This window comes from Lichenostomus cassidix, chromosome 1Ab, assembly GCF_008360975.1.
Source record: "Lichenostomus cassidix isolate B80296 chromosome 1Ab, HeHo_3.0, whole genome shotgun sequence".
In the NCBI taxonomy this organism is placed as follows: Eukaryota; Metazoa; Chordata; class Aves; order Passeriformes; family Meliphagidae; genus Lichenostomus; species Lichenostomus cassidix.
In genome coordinates, this window is record NC_139481.1 from 721,634 (window position 1) to 743,140 (window position 21,507).

At 42.5% G+C, this 21,507-nt stretch overlaps 2 protein-coding genes across 12 annotated transcripts in view; one reads left to right on the forward strand and one right to left on the reverse strand.

Annotated features, from left to right (window-relative positions):
• Nucleotides 1-8,624, forward strand: part of EPS8 (EGFR pathway substrate 8, signaling adaptor) — a 78,672-nt gene extending 70,048 nt beyond the window's left edge. For 8 of the 9 annotated variants that reach the window (XM_085049250.1, XM_085049259.1, XM_085049254.1 and 5 more), the window contains 4 exons: nucleotides 2,638-2,905; nucleotides 5,525-5,705; nucleotides 6,610-6,739; nucleotides 7,379-8,624. In XM_085049250.1, coding sequence (XP_084905376.1) covers nucleotides 2,638-2,905; nucleotides 5,525-5,705; nucleotides 6,610-6,739; nucleotides 7,379-7,492 — 693 coding nt within the window. In that variant the 3' untranslated portion in view covers nucleotides 7,493-8,624. The remainder of the gene's footprint in view (nucleotides 1-2,637; nucleotides 2,906-5,524; nucleotides 5,706-6,609; nucleotides 6,740-7,378) is intronic. The other variant, XM_085049258.1, reaches the window with a different exon arrangement.
• A 2,168-nt stretch (nucleotides 8,625-10,792) lies between these two features.
• The window catches only part of PTPRO (protein tyrosine phosphatase receptor type O), a 104,111-nt gene continuing 93,396 nt past the window's right edge, over nucleotides 10,793-21,507 (reverse strand). For all 3 annotated transcript variants that reach the window (XM_085049262.1, XM_085049261.1, XM_085049263.1), the window contains 10 exons: nucleotides 21,107-21,142; nucleotides 20,017-20,098; nucleotides 19,217-19,307; nucleotides 18,609-18,685; nucleotides 17,047-17,181; nucleotides 16,317-16,439; nucleotides 15,722-15,876; nucleotides 14,034-14,169; nucleotides 13,062-13,179; nucleotides 10,793-12,164 (listed from right to left, as the gene is read on the reverse strand). In XM_085049262.1, coding sequence (XP_084905388.1) covers nucleotides 13,075-13,179; nucleotides 14,034-14,169; nucleotides 15,722-15,876; nucleotides 16,317-16,439; nucleotides 17,047-17,181; nucleotides 18,609-18,685; nucleotides 19,217-19,307; nucleotides 20,017-20,098; nucleotides 21,107-21,142 — 940 coding nt within the window. In that variant the 3' untranslated portion in view covers nucleotides 10,793-12,164; nucleotides 13,062-13,074. The remainder of the gene's footprint in view (nucleotides 12,165-13,061; nucleotides 13,180-14,033; nucleotides 14,170-15,721; nucleotides 15,877-16,316; nucleotides 16,440-17,046; nucleotides 17,182-18,608; nucleotides 18,686-19,216; nucleotides 19,308-20,016; nucleotides 20,099-21,106; nucleotides 21,143-21,507) is intronic.

Sequence of the window (21,507 nt, forward strand, 5' to 3'; positions counted from 1 at the left end):
TTCCTGTGGTTGAAATTGCAAATATGTGTGAAATTTCAGCAGTGATGTGTAGACAATTGCTTTTTACCTTTCTAACGATGCTGTTTGATGTGATTTACTCCATTTCCTCACAGCAATTACTGGGAGAGCTTTCAGAGGTAACTGAATTACTCTTCTGATACTGAATCTCAGAAATTCCTCTTTTGGACCAAGTAGTCCCCAAATTCCACACTGCATGCTTATTTTTACAGCAGTGAATAGAAGTGCTGGGCTGGAGGTGAGGATGTCCTCAGAAGATCTGGAGTTAAAAAAAGAAGTGTTAAAAAAAGAAACGTTCAATGGGATTCAAATATGTAATTGGCTTTTGGGCACTGTTCAGCTAAATGCAAAGTGTATTTTAATGTGGTTTCATTTGTAAATTTAGAATTTGAGTGATGCTTCCAGATTAATTTCTGTTTTCACTGCAGCAAGTTGTTTTGATGAGGCTGTGATTGCAGTACAACATGTTTTTGCAGCTCCTCCAGTGACATCCATTGCGAGTTCCATGTAGTTTGTAGCTCTGTTTTTCTGGATTGTGATTGTGGTGAAGTGCAGTTGATGCCTTGGTTTGTAATTTATCCTCTCTGTCACAAAATAGTTCTACTTTTCCTTTGTGTGTTTTTTTCAAAAGGTCAAAACACACCTGAAGGTGCACTGTGGGGATGGCAGCCTAGTAACTGGAATTTGTGAAAAAGATAAAAAGATGTGAATATCATTGGAACATTTTAGTATGTGTGAAATTTTAAATTCACTGGCAATCTATCATAGTAAATCTCTATATAATGAATTGTGGTATATTTGCTATACACCTAGCAGGGCACTCTCTTTCCACCAAAGGGCAAGTTTCATAAATATATTCATTCTGCTTATTCAATTCTATAGTATGCATTTCACTTTTCTGGTCATTTGACCATTAAAAAACCATTTATTGTCTCAACACTGAAGCTGTAGAATACAGAGAAGTCAATCATGATTATTTTTCAATCTCCCCACAGTGCACTGCAAAGCAGCTGCAATGGATGCCTTTGAGCAACTAAATGCTGAGATTCAAACAAATGAGCAAACAGGAATGTTTAATGGGAAATGTTTTACAGGGATATGTTTGATTTAGTAACTGTTATGTTATAGATGATGTAGTCACTAGATCATATGATAGATGTTTGATTTAGTAACTTTGATCTAGTAACTGCTGTGTTATATGTGATATAGTCACTAGATCATATGATATATGTTTGATTTAGTAACTGACTGTTATGGTTTAAGTGAAAAATCATCCAGGGGAGGTAAGGCTGATTTCTGAGGTTTAATTGATTGGCTGGATAATGCTGGGATGCATTTTCTGCTGCTGTAACCCAGTGGAGCTGGAATGGTTTATTCATTTATTACTCAATATCCTGAGCATCAGCTGGGCTCACTGAGCTGGGGATTCCTGTGCAAAGGCAGTTCTGACATTTGAGGAAAGTTTATTGCCAGGGCAGAGATGTGCTGCTCAAACTCTGACAAATCCTTCAAATATCTCCCTCCTTGATCTGCTGTAAACCTTCTGCCTCCGAGGAAATAGGGAAAGGCATTTCAGGAAGGAGCAGTGAATGTGGGGAATGTATTCATCATCTTCATACCACAGCGAGCTGACTTCTCATAACTCAGAAATGAGGTGTCCCTGTTGAGCAAACAAACTCGAAAATTGAACTTTCCAGCCACCATTGTCCAAAATTGCAAAAGGGAACATTGTTAAACAGTGAGATATGGAGTTTGAACTGCTTGAAAGAAAAGGCTAGCATAGGCTGCTGATGGATTTGTCTGTCTTTTTGATTGCTTGGGGAAAATACAGCTCTTCTTCCTGTAACTGGTGCCATTCTAAAGGCAAAGAAGAAATTCTTGAAATTATTCTGGAGACACCTGCTAGTCAGGTGTTAGCAGCAAGAGAGCTTACATGGTGTTTGGACATTGGGTGAAGTGGGGGAGAAAGAAATAACAGCCCTATTCCAAAAATTGTGACATTTGGGGCTTTTTAGTTGGATTATTGCCTTGAGATGGCTTGTGGTGATGCCAGCAAGAGCTGGAAAGGCACAGATGAGTGGATGGGAGGAGCAGGAATCTCTTCAGTGCTGTCTGCAGTTCAAGGAACAATGTGTTATCCTAACCTCAGTGACATTTAGGAGTTAAAACATTAGTCAAGTTCAGGTGTGGCTGGATGTGTTAACTTTTCACATTTTTTTTACCTAACATCTCAAAAATATAAATTTTCCCACTGATAAAGCTCAACAAGCCAAAAATTTCGAAAGCTGTCAAAACGTGCCAGTTAATAAGAGTTTGGGATTTAAAACCAATCTCATTTACAAAAACAATTATAAAAACATTTATAAAAACAATCTCATTTATAGAATTTCATCTGCTTGAGAGAAAAAAAAAAGTGTTTCAGATGATTCCATTGCGGTGAGTCTTGGTCCAGCGGGGAAGGAAATTGATGCCAAACATTGATACATGATCATGTTTTGGCAAATTTTGGAACTGTGTCTGGCAAGTAAGATGGACTGGGGATAAATGGGATGAAAGTCTGGGCTGGTGTGATGTCTAGTCTCTATTTTGCTGTCTGACTGAGTGTCTGTCTCCTTTCAGAAGCAGAGGACAGACTATGGAGCCAAGCAGCCCGAGGTGCTTCCTGCCACCCCCTCTCCGCCCCCCACGCCAGCTCCAGTGCCCGTGGCTGTGCCGCTGCCCCCCAGTGTCCCCAGCGTCCCCAGTGCCCCCAGCGTCCCCAGTGGTGTCCCCAGTGGTGTCCCCAGTGTCCCCACAGCCCCCGTGAGCCGCCAGAGCAGCACCTCCAGCGACAGCAGCAGCAGCAATGCCCGCGACTCTCAGCGCCAGAAGCAAATCCCTGTGGATCGTAAGTTCCTCTTCACAACTGTCCTGTGGTATTTTGTCATTAATCATGTCACGTAAATATAATTTATCATTAATCATTCGTTCATGATTAATTAGTGCAGCTTCCTAATAAGCAGTGTCCATGTAGGAGAATCATCCCTGTGCAAAACAGGGAAAAATCTGAGTTCTGTAAGTTGGATAAAAGCAGATGATAACAGAAAAAAATTCCATGAGGAGCAAGGTGGAAACTTCCTCCCATTCCTGTGTTTTTTGTGTAATTCTGAAATTCTGTAAATTTGTGGTTCAGATAAACCTTTCTGAAAAAATTTGGTTTAGTTTTATGTTTAAAGTACAGGTTTTCTGTGTATGTGCATTCTGACCCTCACTGTAATTACATCATGGTAATTAGGGAAAAGCCCTTGTCCCAGCCTAGATCCTGTCCTTTCAGGATGACACCCATGATGGATGGAGAAGGAGAAGCCTGGTGAGAAGGGATGTGCACAGGGTGGGAGGGTGCAGAGCTGCTGCAGACTGAGTGCTTGCAGGGCATCTCTGCCCTCTGAGCCCTGCCGAGCTCCTGGGTGACACCTGGGTGACACCTGGGTGACAGCCAGCAGCTCTGTCCCTGCTGCAGCTTCCCCCAATTGCAGTGAAAGGGCTGCAGGTATCTGTGCAGAGGGATGGGAAGCTGTGCACCTGCAGCCAGGTAGAGCAGCCTGGCCAGTGCTGATAACAGCCAGCAGCAGGGAAAGCTCCTGTCCAGCAGCTAAATGTTTGTCTCTCGATACAGTCCTGGTCTAGATGGAGCCTAAGTCGGTGAGGATGTGTGTAAATAGGAGGGAGATAGCAGTGTTCTGTCCCTTCCTGCCTGGCAAACAGCAGGTGCAGCCTTTGATAACATTGCCTGGAGGCTGTGCTGCTGTAACCATCAGATCCTCACAAATCCCTGAGCTGTGATTCACACTGGGGGGAGAGGGGAGAGTCCACAACAGGGCCTGAATGCCTCAAATATTCTACTGGAGATGTTTGGTTCTGCTTTCAGCCTGAGGCTGTTTTGTATAAGAAAAAGGGAAATGGTTAAACCAAAGTTTTTCCTTCTTTTTGCCTTGGTGATTAAAGAAGTAATCCTAGAGGTCTCTGTAAAGCTTGTTTTTATTTGTTTAACTGGCCAGAGATATTGATCCCTGGAGAGATTTGGAGAGAATAGAAAAGGAAAGTAGAGAAAGCAAAAATATTTCTATCTTACAGGATTTTTTTTCATATTGAAGTTGTGTTGTTTTCATCTGTTCCTGTCAGTGTCAGGGGAGGAAGGGGATCAGTTTGGCCAGCTGAGTGCATTGAGGAGGTGAAGTAGTTTTGTGTATCAAAGTGAGAAGGTTGAATAAAGATCACTAAAAATACCTTGGCAAGGAAATCCTGAGAATTTTTGAGATAATTGGAGTTGGAGTTGTTTGTCAGAGGATTGTTGTAGTTGTTCCAATGTTGTGGCACAGAGAGTTTAACAGTTCTAAAGCAGCATCTTCCCTGAGCCCAAAAGGGTATTTACACCTTTTTAGGTCCTATTGGTGTGAATTGTATAAAAAGCATTTTACATGTATTTTAAACAATTCTCAGGGTTGTTATAATTGATCTTGTTGAAATGACCAAAAAAGCATTTCAGTTTGTTGCCTGCTAAGGAACAGCAGCTGAACTAGATGTTTCAGACAAGTAGCTTCTGGGGGACAATGAATTCTTATGGGTTTGTTTAAAATGATAAATAAATAAACAACTCTTGCCCAATTGTTGAGTCTCTGGTGAGAACAGCTACCCCCTTTTATTTTATTCCTTTTTTAAATGCAATGTTTCAGCTAAACAGCCACTCCAGGCTTGGAGAGAATTCAGATTTCTCAAAACCCTGTCAGTCAATCAATGTGATTGCTGCACTACCTCACTAGATTTTAGCTGATTTGTGTCAGTTTTTTTGCCTACATTGATTTGCACTAAAAAGTTGAACTTTGAATTAAAAACCTGTTTGTGGAAAGTACTGCCTTTCCACAGTGTAAGCAATCCTACACCTTCCTTACCTTTTCCTTGGTTTTGGTTCCAAGCCCTCAATTCTAGTTGAAAAAAGGCAAACTGTGACAACTGAATAACTCTGCATTCCCATTTTATTGTACATTCTGGCTGCTGTGACACTGAGCTGCACCTCTGTGTGACATCCAGCTCAGCTCTCCTTCCTGGGCTCTGAGCTGAATTCTCCTTGAGGTTTTTTTGTTTGTTTTTGTTCGCAAAATAAAACAAATTTTTGCCAAGAGACGATTGGGAATATGGAAATTGTTCAATGTCATTTGAGTATTTAATTCAAATACAATTATATATAATATATATAATATATTATATTATATAATATGTAATAACATATACTATATAACATATAGTATATAATAATATATAGTATATAATAATATATAATAATATATAGTATATAATAATATATATATATAATATAATTATTCAAATATAGAGAGAAAGGAGAAAAATATTTTTTCTTTAAAGATTCATTCTCTAGCTCTGTCTGAATCAAGTTACCAATTTCAAGCGGCACATGAGCCATGGCTGTGGTGCAGCCCCGTGGCTAACTGCTGTGGCTCTGTGTGCTCAGGCAGGAAATCTCAGATGGAGGAGGTGCAGGATGAGCTGGTGCACCGGCTGACCATCGGCCGCAGCGCTGCCCAGAGGAAGTTCCACGTGCCTCGGCCCAGTGTCCCCGTGGTGAACATCACCTACGAGTCCTCACCTGAGGATGTGCGAGCCTGGCTGCAGTCCAAGGGCTTCAACCCCGTGTGAGTGCCTGGGAACTCTGCTTTCTGTTACTGTCCTGTCCTGGCGGCAATGGGCTCTTCTGAAAAGCAAGCAGCCTCCTGAAAATCAAGGGATGGCAGCTGCACTCTTGGGAAAAAATAATTGATTTTTACATAAATATATTTTTACATATATATGTATATATATATATACACACATATATATACATGTACATATATATATATACACACAACACATATCCAAATGTGTGTGTATATATATACACAGATATATTTTTACATATGTGTATATATGTTTTTACACACATATACATATGTATGTATATACATATATACATACTCATATGTATATATATACACAGATATATATTTTTACATGTATGTATATATATTTTTACATATATATGCACACATATATGTATATATACGTACACATATATATTTTTATACATACGTGTATATATATATTACACATATATATATGCACATGCACATACATATATGTGTGTGAATGTGTACCTAATACATATATAAAAGTATGTGTCAGTGTGGTTATAGATCTACAGAAGTGTGTGTGTATATATATATGTGTATATATATGTATATATATATGTGTATATATATGTATGTGTATATATGTATGTGTATATATATATATATCTGTATATGTATATATGTATGTGTATATATATATGTGTGTGTATATACATATATATATGTATATATATGTGTGTGTATACATATATATATATATTTTAGCCTCTACCAAAAAGTGGTACTTAGATCCTCAACTGACTTCAGGAGTTCTGCTGCATAAACTTGGTTCTTCATTTAGCACCCTGCCCAGGGCAGTGTGGGATGAAGATGATTCCTGTGCCTTGGCCAGGGTGGTTTCCTGATTCCTGTTTTCCCCCTGGTGTCGCAGGACTGTGAACAGCCTGGGGGTGCTGACAGGAGCACAGCTCTTCTCCCTCAACAAGGAGGAGCTGAGGACTGTTTGCCCCGAGGGCTCCAGAGTGTACAGCCAGATCACGGTACAGAAATCTGCCCTGGAGGTAAGGCAGCCCTGCTCACCACCCAGCCTGGCTCACCCTCTGCAGCCTGCAGGGTTAGAGAATCTTGGTTTTTCCTCATTCCCATTATGTGTGTCTGTTTGGGTTAATCCATGGGAACAGCATGCACCAAAAGATCAGGGGAGATCCTTTCCCCACTTTTCAAGGAGCCCAAAAAGGGTCTAATCCCTGTTCTCAAGCTGCCTGGAAGAACAGTTTATTCTCTTTGGAGAGAGGAAAGGCACAGCAGTGGGATTGAGTGGAATTGCTCAATCAAGCACCAGCAAGGATTTATTCTCAGGTTTATAATGTCTAAATATTATTGCCCTGATTTTTAAGTGTGGAATCCTAAAAGGCTTGCTGGGCTTTAACCCTGCTTTGACTGAAGCCATATTCCACCCCTAAATATCCAACATTTCAAGCCTCATGTGAGAATCAAAGATGCTCAGCAGAGCTGCCAGGCAAGCTCATGCTTTTAATAGTCTGCAGGGTTTTTTCTGCTCTATATTTAAATAGATAAATACTTTCCTATCAGAGCTGCAAGGTGAGGTTGTTTGTTCAAACACCTGTCGTAACAAAATGCTGACAGAGGAATTTCAGATCTGTCAAAGCTGCAAATAAACTCTTCTTTTTTGTTTACAGGCTAACAGTGGTAGTTCAGAACTGCAAGAAATCATGAGAAGACGGCAAGAAAAAATCAGTGCAGCTGCCACAGATTCAGGTGTGGAGTCCTTTGATGAAGGAAGCAGCCACTAAATATTTCCTCTTTTCTTTAATCCCATTGTCCATAGCATTAAACCATCAGCTTTGCTTTAGGAAGCAGTGAAGGGGAATGTCTTATTATATTGTAAACTTAACTAGCCAACAGAAAGAAAATACACAGTAGATCACAGAAGGACCTGCTGGCTTCTGACCAGGGAAAAGGACAGATAAGAAATGCAGTGGAGCTTCCTGCCAGGTGAAACTATTGGTACATAACTCATTTTCACCAGAGCTGAGTCCTGGCTTTGTGGCATTCAGGTGACAGATAAACTGGAGCACTTTGTGTTTGGGATTCAGCCGAGGGAAGCTGAGCCAGCACTAAACAGCATTTGAACCTTTCAGCACTAATAAGATCTGCAGCATCTCCTGCTGTAGTGTGCAATTCTGGCTTTTGGGCTCAGCTTCTCCTGGTTGGCTGCAGGAAGTTGGATTAAGCTGTCAACTCCAAATGTAGAGGAAGTGTTTAGGGATGAGCAGCAGCCCAGCATAGACTGAATCCTTCTTGCATCACTCCCCAGAGGTTTTATTACTAATGATGCTGTTTACAGCAAAATAATCCTCTGTACATTGATTTTATCCATATTTCACCTGTGATGAACTATATCATATTGCACAAGGAGGAGGAAGTAGAAAATAACAACTCAGCTCAGAGGTGGTGAGATCTGCTGTAGCCATCAACAACTCACAGTACATTTTTAAAAAATATAATTGCAGTTTTTTTGTCTGTAACCTAACCCATCAAAAAGAACAGTGTATAATCTAGACTTCTCTGTGTGCTGATCCCAGATATCAGTTTTTCCTTATGTAAAAAGCCTTTGTAATTTCCTCTATAAATGTAATCTTTTGGAGAAGGGAATTCCTGGAGGCAAAAAAAGGGGAAAAAAAGAAGAGAGAAACATCCCTTCCAGAAAAATGTTATTTTTGAAGATGCAATGATTTTTGTCACAAAATGTTCTGTTATTTCACATGGTCATGTGATTTTATATATAATATATGTATTATATATAATATATAATATCACTTAATTTAGATAAATTTAATCATGTAGTTTGATTAAGTTTCATAGTGCCTTTTTCACTTGAATCAGCTTAAAGTCTGCAATAAACAGTATTTCTTGTCTGTTAAATCGTGTTATCTTTGTGGCTACAAAGAGAGTATTGAAATACGAAAATAATCTGGATTTTTGCCATTAGTTTGCTTTTCCTCTGCACACAAGGGAAAAAAGAATCTACTCGTTTTTCACAAATGAAAAATTAAAATCTTAATAAAGGTGTTTAGTGCCATTTATTGTACAAGTCCTCACAAACATTTCTTCTGTGTGTTGGTTTGTGTCTCACAGTCTGTGCAGTCTGAATGGTGTTGAGGCAAATCTTTCCCTGTTTGCTGAAATTTCCTTGCTGGTTTTAAAGCCCTGCAGGGAGCTTCACCCTGTGCTGTGCAGGTTTGGAATTTCCAGTTTGCTGGCAGTGCTGAGAAATCAAAAGGAGATCTCCTTTGGGGTTCCTCAGGTGGAAATGTTTTCTTCAGAATATCCCGTGGTTCATATGAAAACAGGAGTAAAATGCAGTGTTTCATTCCAATGTTTTCTCTAGGATTGGAGCAGCAAGGCTTATTTTTTTTAATACTAATATTTTAGAAGTATGTGATATGTCTTTGAGAGGGAAACAAAGCAGGTTTTTAAATGCCAAAACCAGCGCCTTATTAAAGGTTTGATGGCAGAGGGAATAATTTACTGTTCTACTGCCATCAATTTGCCTTTTCACTGGTGCAGGGAGGCAGTTTGTGCAGCCTCTGCTCCCTCAGTGTTCTGTGCTCCCAAAGCACAAACCTTCCAGCTTCAGCACTTCTTCCCACCTCTGCAGGCTGCTTGTTCCCCTGGGACACCCTGGGCAGAGCAAAGCTGAGAAACCTCACTTTTAACTCAGGAGGAACTTCTAACCAACCCTGATGGATGCAGCAGTTTACTCACCAAATAGCAATTCGAATGTCAGCATAATATTATTTTTATATATATAAATATATATATAATATTATTCTATATATTATATATAGAATATTAACATTATATGAATTTATATATATATTTATAGAATAAAGCACAAATAAGACTTCCTCACCTGTTCTGAATCCTTGCATGAGGTTGGAAGGAAGCAGCTCTGAAGGAGGTCAGGCTCACTGCTCACTGCACAGCTCAGACAAGCCACACTTTCACTCATGCCTCTAAAAACCTCTTACCTTGCTAAGTCATCTTCTGAAGTTTGCTTATTTTCTGCTTCCATGGCAACACCCATTGTGAGGCAGCAAGGAGAAGAGCTGCCCTGGTTTCAGCTCATGGCACAGGGCTGTTCTGGGGAGGAGATGCTGAACAGCAGCAGATCAATACAGAGCAGCAGTAATGCCAGCAGAGCTGTGGACATGAAGCCCATAATTCCAAAAATCTCTTACCAAACCTGAAGCTTCAGACAGCTGGGATGACTTTAGAGCTGGAAACTATATTAACATGAAGCAGGAGCCCAAACCATTGGTCTTTTGGACTTCCTGTGAAGGTGTGTGACAAGGAAAGCCAAAAGTCTGTCTGTCAGTTCAGGATAAAGGATCTGCATGAATCTTCTGAACCACACCATCTTCCAGACTCATTGATTGCTGTACTCAAGTCCTGAATGCTGCCAGAGGTGATTTCCACATATTTTCTGAGTAAACACATAGTGAAACTCTGAAATACATTTTTTTAAAAAGCGTAACAGGCAAGGTCTGAATGGTCCAGTGCTCATTTGTAATTCTGCCTCCTGATCCATTCAGGCCAGACAGCTCTTTGCTGCTCCTGCTGCAATGGCAGAACCTCAGCTGGAACAGCAGCGAAATGAGGGGGAAATGTGTGAAATGAGAGAAATGTGTCCCAAAGATGCCTTTCTTGTTACCAACCTGCCCCAGGATGGATCAGTGGAACAGTGCAAGGAGTATCAGAGACAGGGAAACACAAGGAGGGGAAATTCACATTACACCTTCCAGTACTCAGAGGCTGGGCTCTGTTTATTTAGTACCCCTTCCCTGTTTTATTTGGGGAATTGCAAGTCTATGCAGTTCTGCATAATAGATATGGGATTGTTATTTAATAAGTATACATCTACTTACCTGCTAATGGAACAACTTTGGAAGAAAATAAAAAAAAAGAGCATCAGCTGAAGGAGATTTCAGACTGCTGGAAGCAGCTGAGCTCTTGACCTACACCCTGTGCCCTGCCAGGGAATGGAATCAAAAGTATATTTGGTGTTGCTGACAGTGATTCTGCACAGGTAAGCAATCCAGTGTGTTTACTTCCAGTTCAAGTCTGTTTTGTTTACATTGAGTTCCATTGCTGCTAACTTCCAATGAGGTGACACAAAGCAACAGGTCACAAAAATGCCATCAAACATCCATTCTGACAGCATCAGGTCACAATACACAATGATGTACCGGAATTATACAAAGACCAAAAAAAATTAAAAAATAGATATATAGCTAATTGTTTTGACTAGAACTGAAACGGACAGCGAAAAAGAAAAGAGCCCCCCAGCCCTGCCCCAAAGGCCCTGCAGGAATCCATGCTGACACTTTGGCAGCCTTGTAGCACAAACTGAGAACCAGCCCTTCCCGTGCCAAAACCTCCTATTGGAACAAATTCCTGGTTCAGAAAAATATGTCTATTAAAGCACTTTTTGTTTCTTTTCTTCCTTTCCACCCCTCTGACCTGAACCAGCGTCACGTTTTCACACAGGGTTAATAATTACTAAAAATAACAAACCAGTGAGGGGTATAGGCACCATGGACTGCTCAGACAGCTAAATGCTCGAGTAAACATGCTAAGATATCCCAGCTTGGAACTCAGTTGCCCTGTGATTGGATTGGTCTCAACCAAGAGCCTGACCAGTGGCGTTACTGAGAAAGGTTGGCAAGAAGAGCAGTCCCTGTGCTCAGTGAGCAGCAGCACAGTGAAAACCCCAAATCCACCTTCCTGCAGCCAGTGCCAGCTGCCTGCTGCAGGATTTCTGCTGGCAGTGCTCCCCGTGCTCCCCAGACCCACAACATCAGTGCTGCAAGGAAACAAACCATGACCCCAGCAATCCCCCTGCCCTCCCTGCCCTGCCCCGCCACAACCTCCAGGTTTCTTCATGTATGTTCATGCCTCGCTAATTAATTCACTAATGAGGTATTATTAGATACTAACAATGCCTGCTCTCCTAGGGACGTTAGCACAGACCAGTGACACATGAAGAAAGCTCTTCAGTCAACCATTACAAAAATATTGCACTTACTTCAACCTTAAGCCCAACCTGCACAGAAAAAAAAAATTAAAAAATTATGAAAGAGCTTAACCAAAAAGTACCAAACAAAACCCCAACACTCTGGAGCGATCTATCTTATCACACATAGTGTCTTTTCCTTCACGTTGTTCAGTTGAATTTGGTCCAGTATTTAAAAAAAATGTCCAGAAATGAAACAGTTCAAAAGACACCGCAGGCTCGTTAAGGCTTTGTCTCCCCAGTGCTTCAGAAAGGTAAAAGTTTCTCTCCCTCATTGTCCATGGACTGCAGAGCAGTGATGTCTTGTGGCACAACAGCTGCCCTTCAAACCATCAACAGAAAATAAATCAGAAGCAAGGGAAGATGGGTGTGCTTCGTGGTCTCACCTGCAACCAAACAAACAGCACTTCAGGAAGGGGAAAAGGAAATAAAATACTGGTTTTAGCATTTGTTTTACTGACTCTCCACACAGGCTGGGACTGGGGTTAGGCAGTGAATTACCTAAACCTTAGGGACAGGAATGATGCACAAAGGTGACAAAAGGCACTGTGCAGCAGCAGGGACACAGCAGCCATGGAGGTGACACCCTCAGCCAGCTCTCCAGCAGCTGCCTGGGAACACTTTGTGCCCAAAGCCTGCAGCTTCCTGCTCCACCCAGAGCGAGGATTAGGGTTATGCTGGGTTATTGCTGCCACCTAATGAAGCACAGCCTGGTGCCCTAAGGAGCAGTGACACATGTCCTCACAGCTTGTCACCAGCAGCAAAGCTGTGGGACAGCACAGGGCACAGCCACGGGTTGGCAACACCAATCCTGCATTATGCTGCTGCTGGTACCAGCTGGAGACCCTCAGACTGGGTTTGCTGCTTCCCTGGCTCTGGGATTTCAGATTGACCAAAAGATTTCCCACTGTTTTTGTTGGAGTTTTTGGTTCCACCTCACCCTCCAGCAGAGCATCCCCAGAGCTCTGCTGGCCTTGGGAGCTGATTTGGGAATGGCTGAGGATACAGAAGCTCTCCCTGCCTTTAGGGTTAGTAAGGTGTGAGCACAAGTGGCAGGGATGGTTGGATGGCTCATCAAAGTTCTGCATTCTCCTTCCCTTTCCCACCAGACACTCCCAGGGCCGTGGGAAGGGCAGTGCATTATTTGCTGCCAGGCTAGGTGGATTTCCCCCTAACTCTCCACATGAACAGGAAAAGCAATAAGGTCAGGAAAGCCCCAGACTGGCAGAGAAGCTCCTGGAATTGCTGTGAGGCTGAGGGCTCAGCACAGGGCAGCTCCTCACCCTGTGACTCTGACTAGGACTTGCTGACGTTCTCATAGATGACATCACTGATGCAGAACTGCTGCTTCTTCTTCTGCCACATCAGCTGCACACACTGGTGGATAAAGATGTACTGCTCCTGCAAGGAAAAACCAAATCAGTGGGCATTTTTTGCACCTCAGAAAGCATGGCAAAAACCCAACCAGTGGAACACTTTGATAGTTCACACCAACAGCCTGCACAGCTCCAAGTCTCCCAAGTCAGCCCCTCACCCTGCACAGGGAGTTTTCAGCTCCCAAAATAATAGCTCACAATTGTTACAGACAGCAGGTGGGGATGCCTGAAATCCACCTGAACACCATAATCACTTATTAATTATCTCAATGATGAAACAAGAGAAGGATTGAGTCAGAGCTAAAGTGGGTCTCCTTTATATTGCCTAAAACTGAATTCTAAGAAAGGTACCTGAATGCTTTATGTTCATTTTTTGTCTTAAAAACAGAAAAAGAACTACCCAGTGGATATTTGGGTAGGGAGAGGGGTGAGGAGGGTGTCTGGCAGACTCACCAAAGGATTCTTCTGTCTGTTTTGCTTGTTTGAAATCCCATTGTGCATTGAGTTCCTAGCCTGGCTAGATGATACCAACATGATCCACGAGCAAGGCTGCTGACACTGAGATCATTTCATGAGCCATTAATCCCCTCAGCAAGCCCCACTCCTTTCTGTGTGCTTTGAACATTTCCTGTGTTAATCTCTGCTAATGCATTGTTTGCAGATGAATTTCCCAAAGTGAGAATGACTCATTCCCTTTGAAGACAGTGAGATTGCAGCTCTATCCCCAAACACACCTATGCAGCAACTCATAATGTGACATTATCATATCAGAGATGGAAACCTGATTGGATCAGTTCACAGGGATTTTGTCAGAGGGAACTCCAGTCATGGGACAGAAATATGCTGAAAAGGAGAATGAAATAAAGGAGCAGATCTCACCTCAGTCTGCACCATGGACATCCTGTAGGACCTCATGTCAGCCACCAGCCCCAGGATGTCCACGAACTCGTGGTCTCTGATGTGCTGCAGGAGTCGATCCAGGGCGATGAAGGTTCCTGTCCTCCCCACGCCAGCACTGCAACACACACACAGACCCCAAATCAGCTCCTCTGAGGGAACACAGGGAAATCACAGAGCAAGTCCTGCAGCTCAGGGATCACATAGAACTCATCTGAGGGCAGGCAGGATGGTTAATCCATGGGATTTATTGGGATTTATTGGCACCAACCCATCAGCCATGGCTGGGCAGAGTGGATGGAGTGATGGCTCTGCAAATATTCCATGTTTTCCTGCTCACATGAATGGCTCTGCAAATATTCCATGTTTTCCTGCTCACATGAATGGCTCTGCAAATATTCCATGTTTTCCTGCTCACATGAATGGCTCTGCAAATATTCCATGTTTTCCTGCTCCCCTTCATGCACACATAGCCTCCTCCACCGTGTCTGTCTGTCCTTCCTGCTGCCCCTGCTCCCCTCTCAGCCTTCACCAGAGCCCTCTGACCCCAGGGCTGTGGGCAGAGCTGCAGAGACCTGCTCTCAATTAATCTCAGCAGTAATTAATGCCCAGAGACAGCAGGGTCACAGCTCCACTCAGCTCACAGCTCTTTGTCCTCAGAGGACAAACCACCCCGAGGGGTTTGCACTGCAGGACTTGTGCCTGGGGAGTGAGGGACAGAAATAGCCACCACTAGGCTGAAAATCTGCATTTCCCCCAAAGGGAAGCTTAGCAACTGGAAAAATACACACTGCTTTCATGTAGAATTCTTCTGTCTGTTTGAGTCTCTGCATTGTAACTCCACATGGAATGTTTAAGTCTGATCTCACTGAGTGGCTTCAGAGGTTTCACAGGGTTTCACACAGCATCCCAACACCTTCCCTACTGCTGAGGGTAGAAGTGTGTAACAACAAAAATTCTTTTTTATGTCTTGTCATACTTTTTTCTGAAAAGCCTTGGAAGTGTTTGCAGTAATGCTGAATAGTTCATCTCAACACAGTTCAGTGTAACTGTCACAAAACAGGTCTCTATTTTGGCTTTTGTCGTGTTAATTTCTTAAATAAGATGAATACAATTCAACTTCTGCTGTGTTAATTGGACAGATGAACTGATAACTCATTCTGTGCCTCAACATTTGAGAGCAATTGCTGCAGGAGTTGATTGATCCATCCTTCCCTGCCCTCCACTCATTCCACAGCACTGTTGCTTTTAACCTGTGTGGTCTGAGAGCTACACTCTGGTCTGAAACACTCTCTGAAAAGATCTCTCTTTGCTGCTAGAAGCATCCCAACTAAAAAAAAGCAAAGACTGCAGTTGTTGCCTAGCTCTGTGATAGATGTTCTGGGAAGGAACAGAAACAAGTAGTAAACACAGGGTTTGATTTCATGATGTTATATATCAATCTCCCATTTGATTTCATAATGTTATATATCAATCTCCCCTGGGTTACAAGCACCTTTCATGACATTAACACTCAGAGAACAACATCCTCTATGGATTTCTCCATGAGGCTACAGGGGAGACACACCAGAGAGAACCTCTTCAGCCACGAGGTGAGCAGAACCCAAAAGCTCTCCTCCTCGTGCTTTCCCAGCCCATTCAATGCTGTCCTGCTGCTCCTGCAGCATTACCTGCAGTGGATGACCAGAGGCCCTTTGGCCTTGGCTGCTCTCTGCCTGACCATGTGCACAAACTGCAGGATGCTCTCGGCAGCGTTGGTGGTGGGAACTCCATGGTCTGGCCAGGCAGTGAAGTTAAAATGCATCACATCCTGCACCTCGTCAGCCTGGGGAGAGGAGAGCAGCAGCAGGGTCAGCTAGAGCAGTGTCAGCACTCTGTCAGCACTCTGTCACACTGAGGCTTTGTGGCATTTTGTGGCTTTTTTCCCCACATGCAGCCTGAAAGTGAAGCCAGCCCAAGAGCTGGCCAAGAACAAACATGGGATTGATTACAGGGTGGGGGATATCAGACCATCATTGTCAAAAGGGTATGAACTTCTTGTTCCTGGGTTTGGGATTTGGTTTTTGCTCTTGTCCCCCTGGAAGTTCCATTTGATTTTGCTTTTAAACCAAGAAGTGTTGCATTTCTCAACCCTGTGCTTTCCCCCTCTTTTTATTCCATTCCCTCTCCCTTTCTCATTCTGCCACTGATGAAGAATAACAGAACTGGCAAACAGTGCAGCCTGGACTGAAATGAGCCCCATTTTTTGTGAATTGTTTCACTCACATAGCTGATCCTGAAACTCCTGTACACCCAGTCAGTGTGCTCCTCCTCGCTCAGCATCTCCACGGTGATGTCCCCATAGGCAACAGGATCTTCTGTAAAAGGCCAGTAGTGATCACATTTCACCTGGAAGGGATGGAAATCCAGGCCTGTTTGTATTTGTATTTGTATAAATAACACATACAGAAATACAGGATGCAGAACCTCAGGCTCAGAAATGCCCACACCACTGATCACTTGCTGCTGTCATTTCTCCTGCAATGAATTCCACTCTGACCACTCCTATCTAACTGTGGCCATCAGCTATGTGATGGTTTTCAGAAGGGAAGATTTAGAATGGGGAAAAAAAGCGCCTTTTGTTACTCCTGAAAATAGGTCTAAATGGAACAAAACAAGGGTGAAAGGGAATGTCCATACAAACCCTTCCAAATTACATTCCAAGTATTTATTTTAAAATATCACGGGGAAAATGTAAAGCATAAAACCTGTATTTTGCAATTATTGAAACTTAAAAGTGCAGAATCACAGAATGCCTGAGGTCAGAGGAGGTCAGGGAAAATCAGGGAATGTGGAAGAAGGTCCTGAAATGGGAAGGAAGATTCCAGGGCTGGTTGAGATGCTGCCCCATGATCAGCAATAATGCAAAAAAAAAAAAAAACAAAACCTAATCAGCATAAAAAGGCTGTTTTCAGAGCAGTTTCTGTTGCACCACACACAGGATTTTGTTACATACCCGTCTTTTCTCATTGCACTGAGTGAGCATAACAATAATCTGTGATTTTTGCTGCAGAACCATCTTCCAAAAATCGTTCCTAGTTTCTGGCAGTGGTCCTTGGGTTGCAATGTATTCCTGGGGTGAATTATAACCCTAAGAAATAAACAGAGATGTCCTGATTACCAACATGGTCAGTGCCTCAGAACAGGTATTTTTCATATTTTTTTTCAGCTTGCTCAAGTTCAGTTTGTACTTCTAAAAGTGACTTCCACTATGAAGAAATTAATTTTTTTGGTATTTATTTGTGATGACACAAATAAATTTTGGGGGTTTTTTGTGATGATTTATTTTTTATATTTATTTTGTGATGACAACTTTTGCCAGATTCTGATGCCCCCAAAGTACAAGCAATCCAGAATGAAGGCCAGGAGATGAAGCTGTTACCCCAAAAATCATTTGCCCAGAGAGCAGAGGTTCTCTCTGGCCACAGAGGAGCCAAGCACAGACTCAGGGACAATGTCACAGTGACAATCCACAGTGACAGAAGTGGCTTCACTGACTCACCCAGAGCTCCTCCCTTCTCCACAGTGCTGGTTTGGCTCTCTCAGCACAGGCAGGGGCAGTTTGGCTACAGCAGGGCTGCAGAAATGCTCTTTTCTCTGTGCTCCCAAGGAAAGGACATTTCCCAAGGAAGAGAACATTTCCCAAGGAAAGGAACATTTCCCAAGGAAAAGAACGAACATTTCCCAAGGAAAAGAAAGAACATTTCCCAAGGGAAAGAACATTTCCCAAGGAAAAGAACATTTCCCAAGGGAAAGAAACATTTCCCAAGGGAAAGAACATTTCCCAAGGAAAAGAACGAACATTTCCCAAGGAAAAGAACGAACATTTCCCAAGGAAAAGAACATTTCCCAAGGGCTGCTGTGCTGCTCTGCAGCTACCCTGAGGCACAGCCAGGAGGGACAAACCTGGTGGCAGTGGCAGGAGGAGCTCAGTGGCAGGAGGAGCTCAGGGGGAGTGCAAAGAGCTGCTGAGGCTCCAGCCAACCCCAGTGTTAGATATTTGGCTGCAGCTCTGTGTGCAGTTTAATTCTCCTCAAGCTGTGGTGCCACCCTGGGGAGAGCTGCTCTGGCAGGTGCAGGGAGGAGGGAGGGAAGCACCAGGGAGGAGCAGAAAGCAGAAGTTCTCCCCACACACCATCTGTGCTTCTTGTGCATTTGGAGTGTCTGCCTTAGCCCTTTGCCACGTGCAGCAGAAACCTAGAAAAATGTCTCATTTAAACATGTATGGTAATTCTCACTATCCTGAAAGCAACTGAATCATTTCATGTTTCCTGCTCATTTCCCTACCAGGTTTCACAAAGATTCACTGATCATCCAGAGCTACTGGGGCAAAATTTGCCAAAAATCTTCCCCCTCCAACCCCTTTTTTTTTTCCTTTCTTTTTCTTGGTGGTTGTTCCCTGTAGGCAAAATATTGGAATCTGGAGAAGCTGAGAGCCTGATGAGCTTGCAGGAGATGCTGTGCTGTTTGCAGAGGTCAAACCCCCTGAAATCCCCCTGAGCAGAGCTCTGCACTCACTGGGATGTAGTTGGCATTGATGTAGTCAGACCCTTCCTCCTCGTTCATGGACACCAACCTGACACGGCTGAAGTCATCTGGGAAAGGAAAAATCAGTTTAAAAATTGCCTCTCAAATATGGCAAAATATCTCAAAGTGTGGCACTCATCTCCAGCGAGGCAAAATTTAAATTAGTCCTATAGAAGCAGTGAAAAAGTATTTATTAACAAATAGAAAATTCTTGTATTAACCAAGAGAGCAAAGTTTCCTTCAGCAAACACCTCATGGCCACAGCATCATTACTGCTCTGCAAACACCTCTCCATGTGCTCTCCCTTTGCTTCCATTAAAATCATGCAAAAAATGCAGTAACACTACTCAGCAGCACAAACAACCTTGCATTTCTCACCTCCAAACTCCTTCCACCAGAAACATTTCCAGGAAACAACTTCTATTCAAAGCTAACAAAACCCACACCTCTTGCCTGGCTCCCTGTGAGAGCAGCTTTGGAGAACAGCCTTTTATCAGTGTTAGAACACCTCCTGGCTCTCCCATTCCCCTATCAGAGCTCTCCCTTCCCTCCCGGGGATCTCAGGAGGGTGTCAGGAGGCTGGGCTGTGCTGTACTCACACGGCAGGATGTTTGTGTAGCGATTCTTGCAGCGATTCATGGGCAGCTCAGCAGCAAAGTGGGGAATGTCCAGCCCGATCAGTTTGAGCTCCTGGGGTAACAGGGAGGAAAACCCCAAAGTCAGCCTCAAAAACACCCAGAGAATAATTCTTTGTGGTTACAAGTGGCTTTCAGTCTGGGAAGAATGTTTGGAAGATCTTTGCAGTCATTACCTTCAGTCCTTATAATATATGGTGTATCAGGAAATTTCTCTGTCAGGAAGGATCATTGTAAACCCAGAGAGTTCTCCCCACTCCCTTCCCAGGTTTAAATCTTTGGGGAATACATTTAAACAGGACAGGGATGTGGTTTAGCTCTATGCCATTAAACTGACTTTAAATCCTGGGTAATTAGGAAAAGGCACCTGAACTGACTTTAAATCCTGGGTAATTAGGAAAAGGCACCTGAACTTGTCTTAGAGAAATCTCCTTGCTCTTACAGAGACTTCTGATGCCACTTCCTTGTTTCAATGCTTCCTCTCAAATTAAGAGTATAAAATATATAAAATAAAACCACTAAAATCCCAGATTCAATTCAGGTTGCCAGCGTGTCCTAAACTTACAGTAAGAGTGTTGTTCTGCCAATTAAATTGAATGTGATGAGAACCTCCCAGCAGTTCACTAAATTCAGATTTAACACCACCAAGTTCCACTTCTGAGTTCTGCAGAAGGGGAAGTGCAGCTGAGCCACCCAGCAGCACCACACAGCCATGCAAATGGAACAGCTTGAAAGAGATGAGAGGGCAGAATCCCCAGATTTACCTCAAACTGCAGAGAAAATTTATAATCTGAATCTTTGGCCATATCCTTGATGTATCCATCAAAATCGTCCAGCTGGACAGGGCTTTGAAAGAAAAATACACAGAAATTAAGTAAAACAATCCAACATTTGTGACATCTTTCATTTCCCCCCCCCAGAATACTATCAAGTCATAAATATCTATTTGCAGCTGTTAATGCTAGAAAGCAGTTAGGAGGAACCTTGTGGGTGGATTTCATGTTTAGGCTTTGATTTTTTTTTTTACAAGTTCCACCTAAAAAAATCCCCCTAAACCAGCACCTTGGATGTCACTGCCCTGCCTTTGGGAACTACACACTTCTGTCCTTAGAGGTCAAATTCTCTTCCCAGAGAGATGGTGGCTAAAAGTGACATTTAAGTATAAAACCACAGAGAATCCAGCAGGTGTGATTTAGCTCTGATTTAGTGACTCCCATCCTGCACACTGCTTTTGCCAGGTGAGGATTGATCAGCCAGTCAGGCACAACCCCTGAACACAACCCAGAAATAATTAGGCTGCTGTCTGAGTGAGGAAACACAGGTAAACAGCTTCCTCCCCCTAATGATCATCCTCTAATTTACCAGCTGCTGGAGCATGAGCACAGCAATCTCCTCATTTGCTCCGAGGCAATGTGCCCAAAGGAAGGTGTCTTATCACCACTTAATTACTGCTGTTTCCCCGTTAATGATCTCATGTTCTCCCAACAACTAATGAGAGCCCCACGTCAAGAGGGAAATATCACTGCAAACAAATGCAGCAGGTTTCTCACCATTTGCCATTTTTAACTAAGGATAAACTCTGTTGAAATCACTAAGTTGGATAATTGATCTCTTCCCTGATGACTAATTTTGTGTGTTTTACTACAAGCTGTTGAGAAGAGTTGGTTTTGTCCAATTGTTGTTTGTTTTCTGCCTTCAGATCTCTCTCAGGATATGTCTATCAAGAAGTTTATTTCTATATATTGCAATACCAGTATGCCATATTTCTATATAATGCAATGCCAGTATGCCATGTAATCCATAATGCATATTTAGCCTAAGATTTATTCTTTAAATATCAAAGAATTTACATACTTGGTCAGCTTTCTCTTCTTTAATCCATTTTTACTCCTGTAAAAGAAAAAAAAAAAAAAAGGAAGTGTTTTTCATTTGTTAAACTGTTGTACAACCTTTATTCAAAGATAAATGTCTATTTATCCACCAGATTCAGGAGGAGATTGGTGATAATAACTTGGACAATTTGAAGCTGATACAAAAGTTCTGTTGGCTCCAGTGGGATGCAGAGAACAAAGAAGTTAAGCAAACAATAAGATTAAATACACAAAGCAAAAACCCTGGAATACCTTGGCTAAAAATACTGATTTCTGTTCAATCAGCCACAGAGCACTAAGAGATTCTTGGTTACTCAGAAGGGATTTTAGTAGTGTCAGTTTTTAATTACTGGGCATTAAACAATATCTCTTCATTTTTCACAT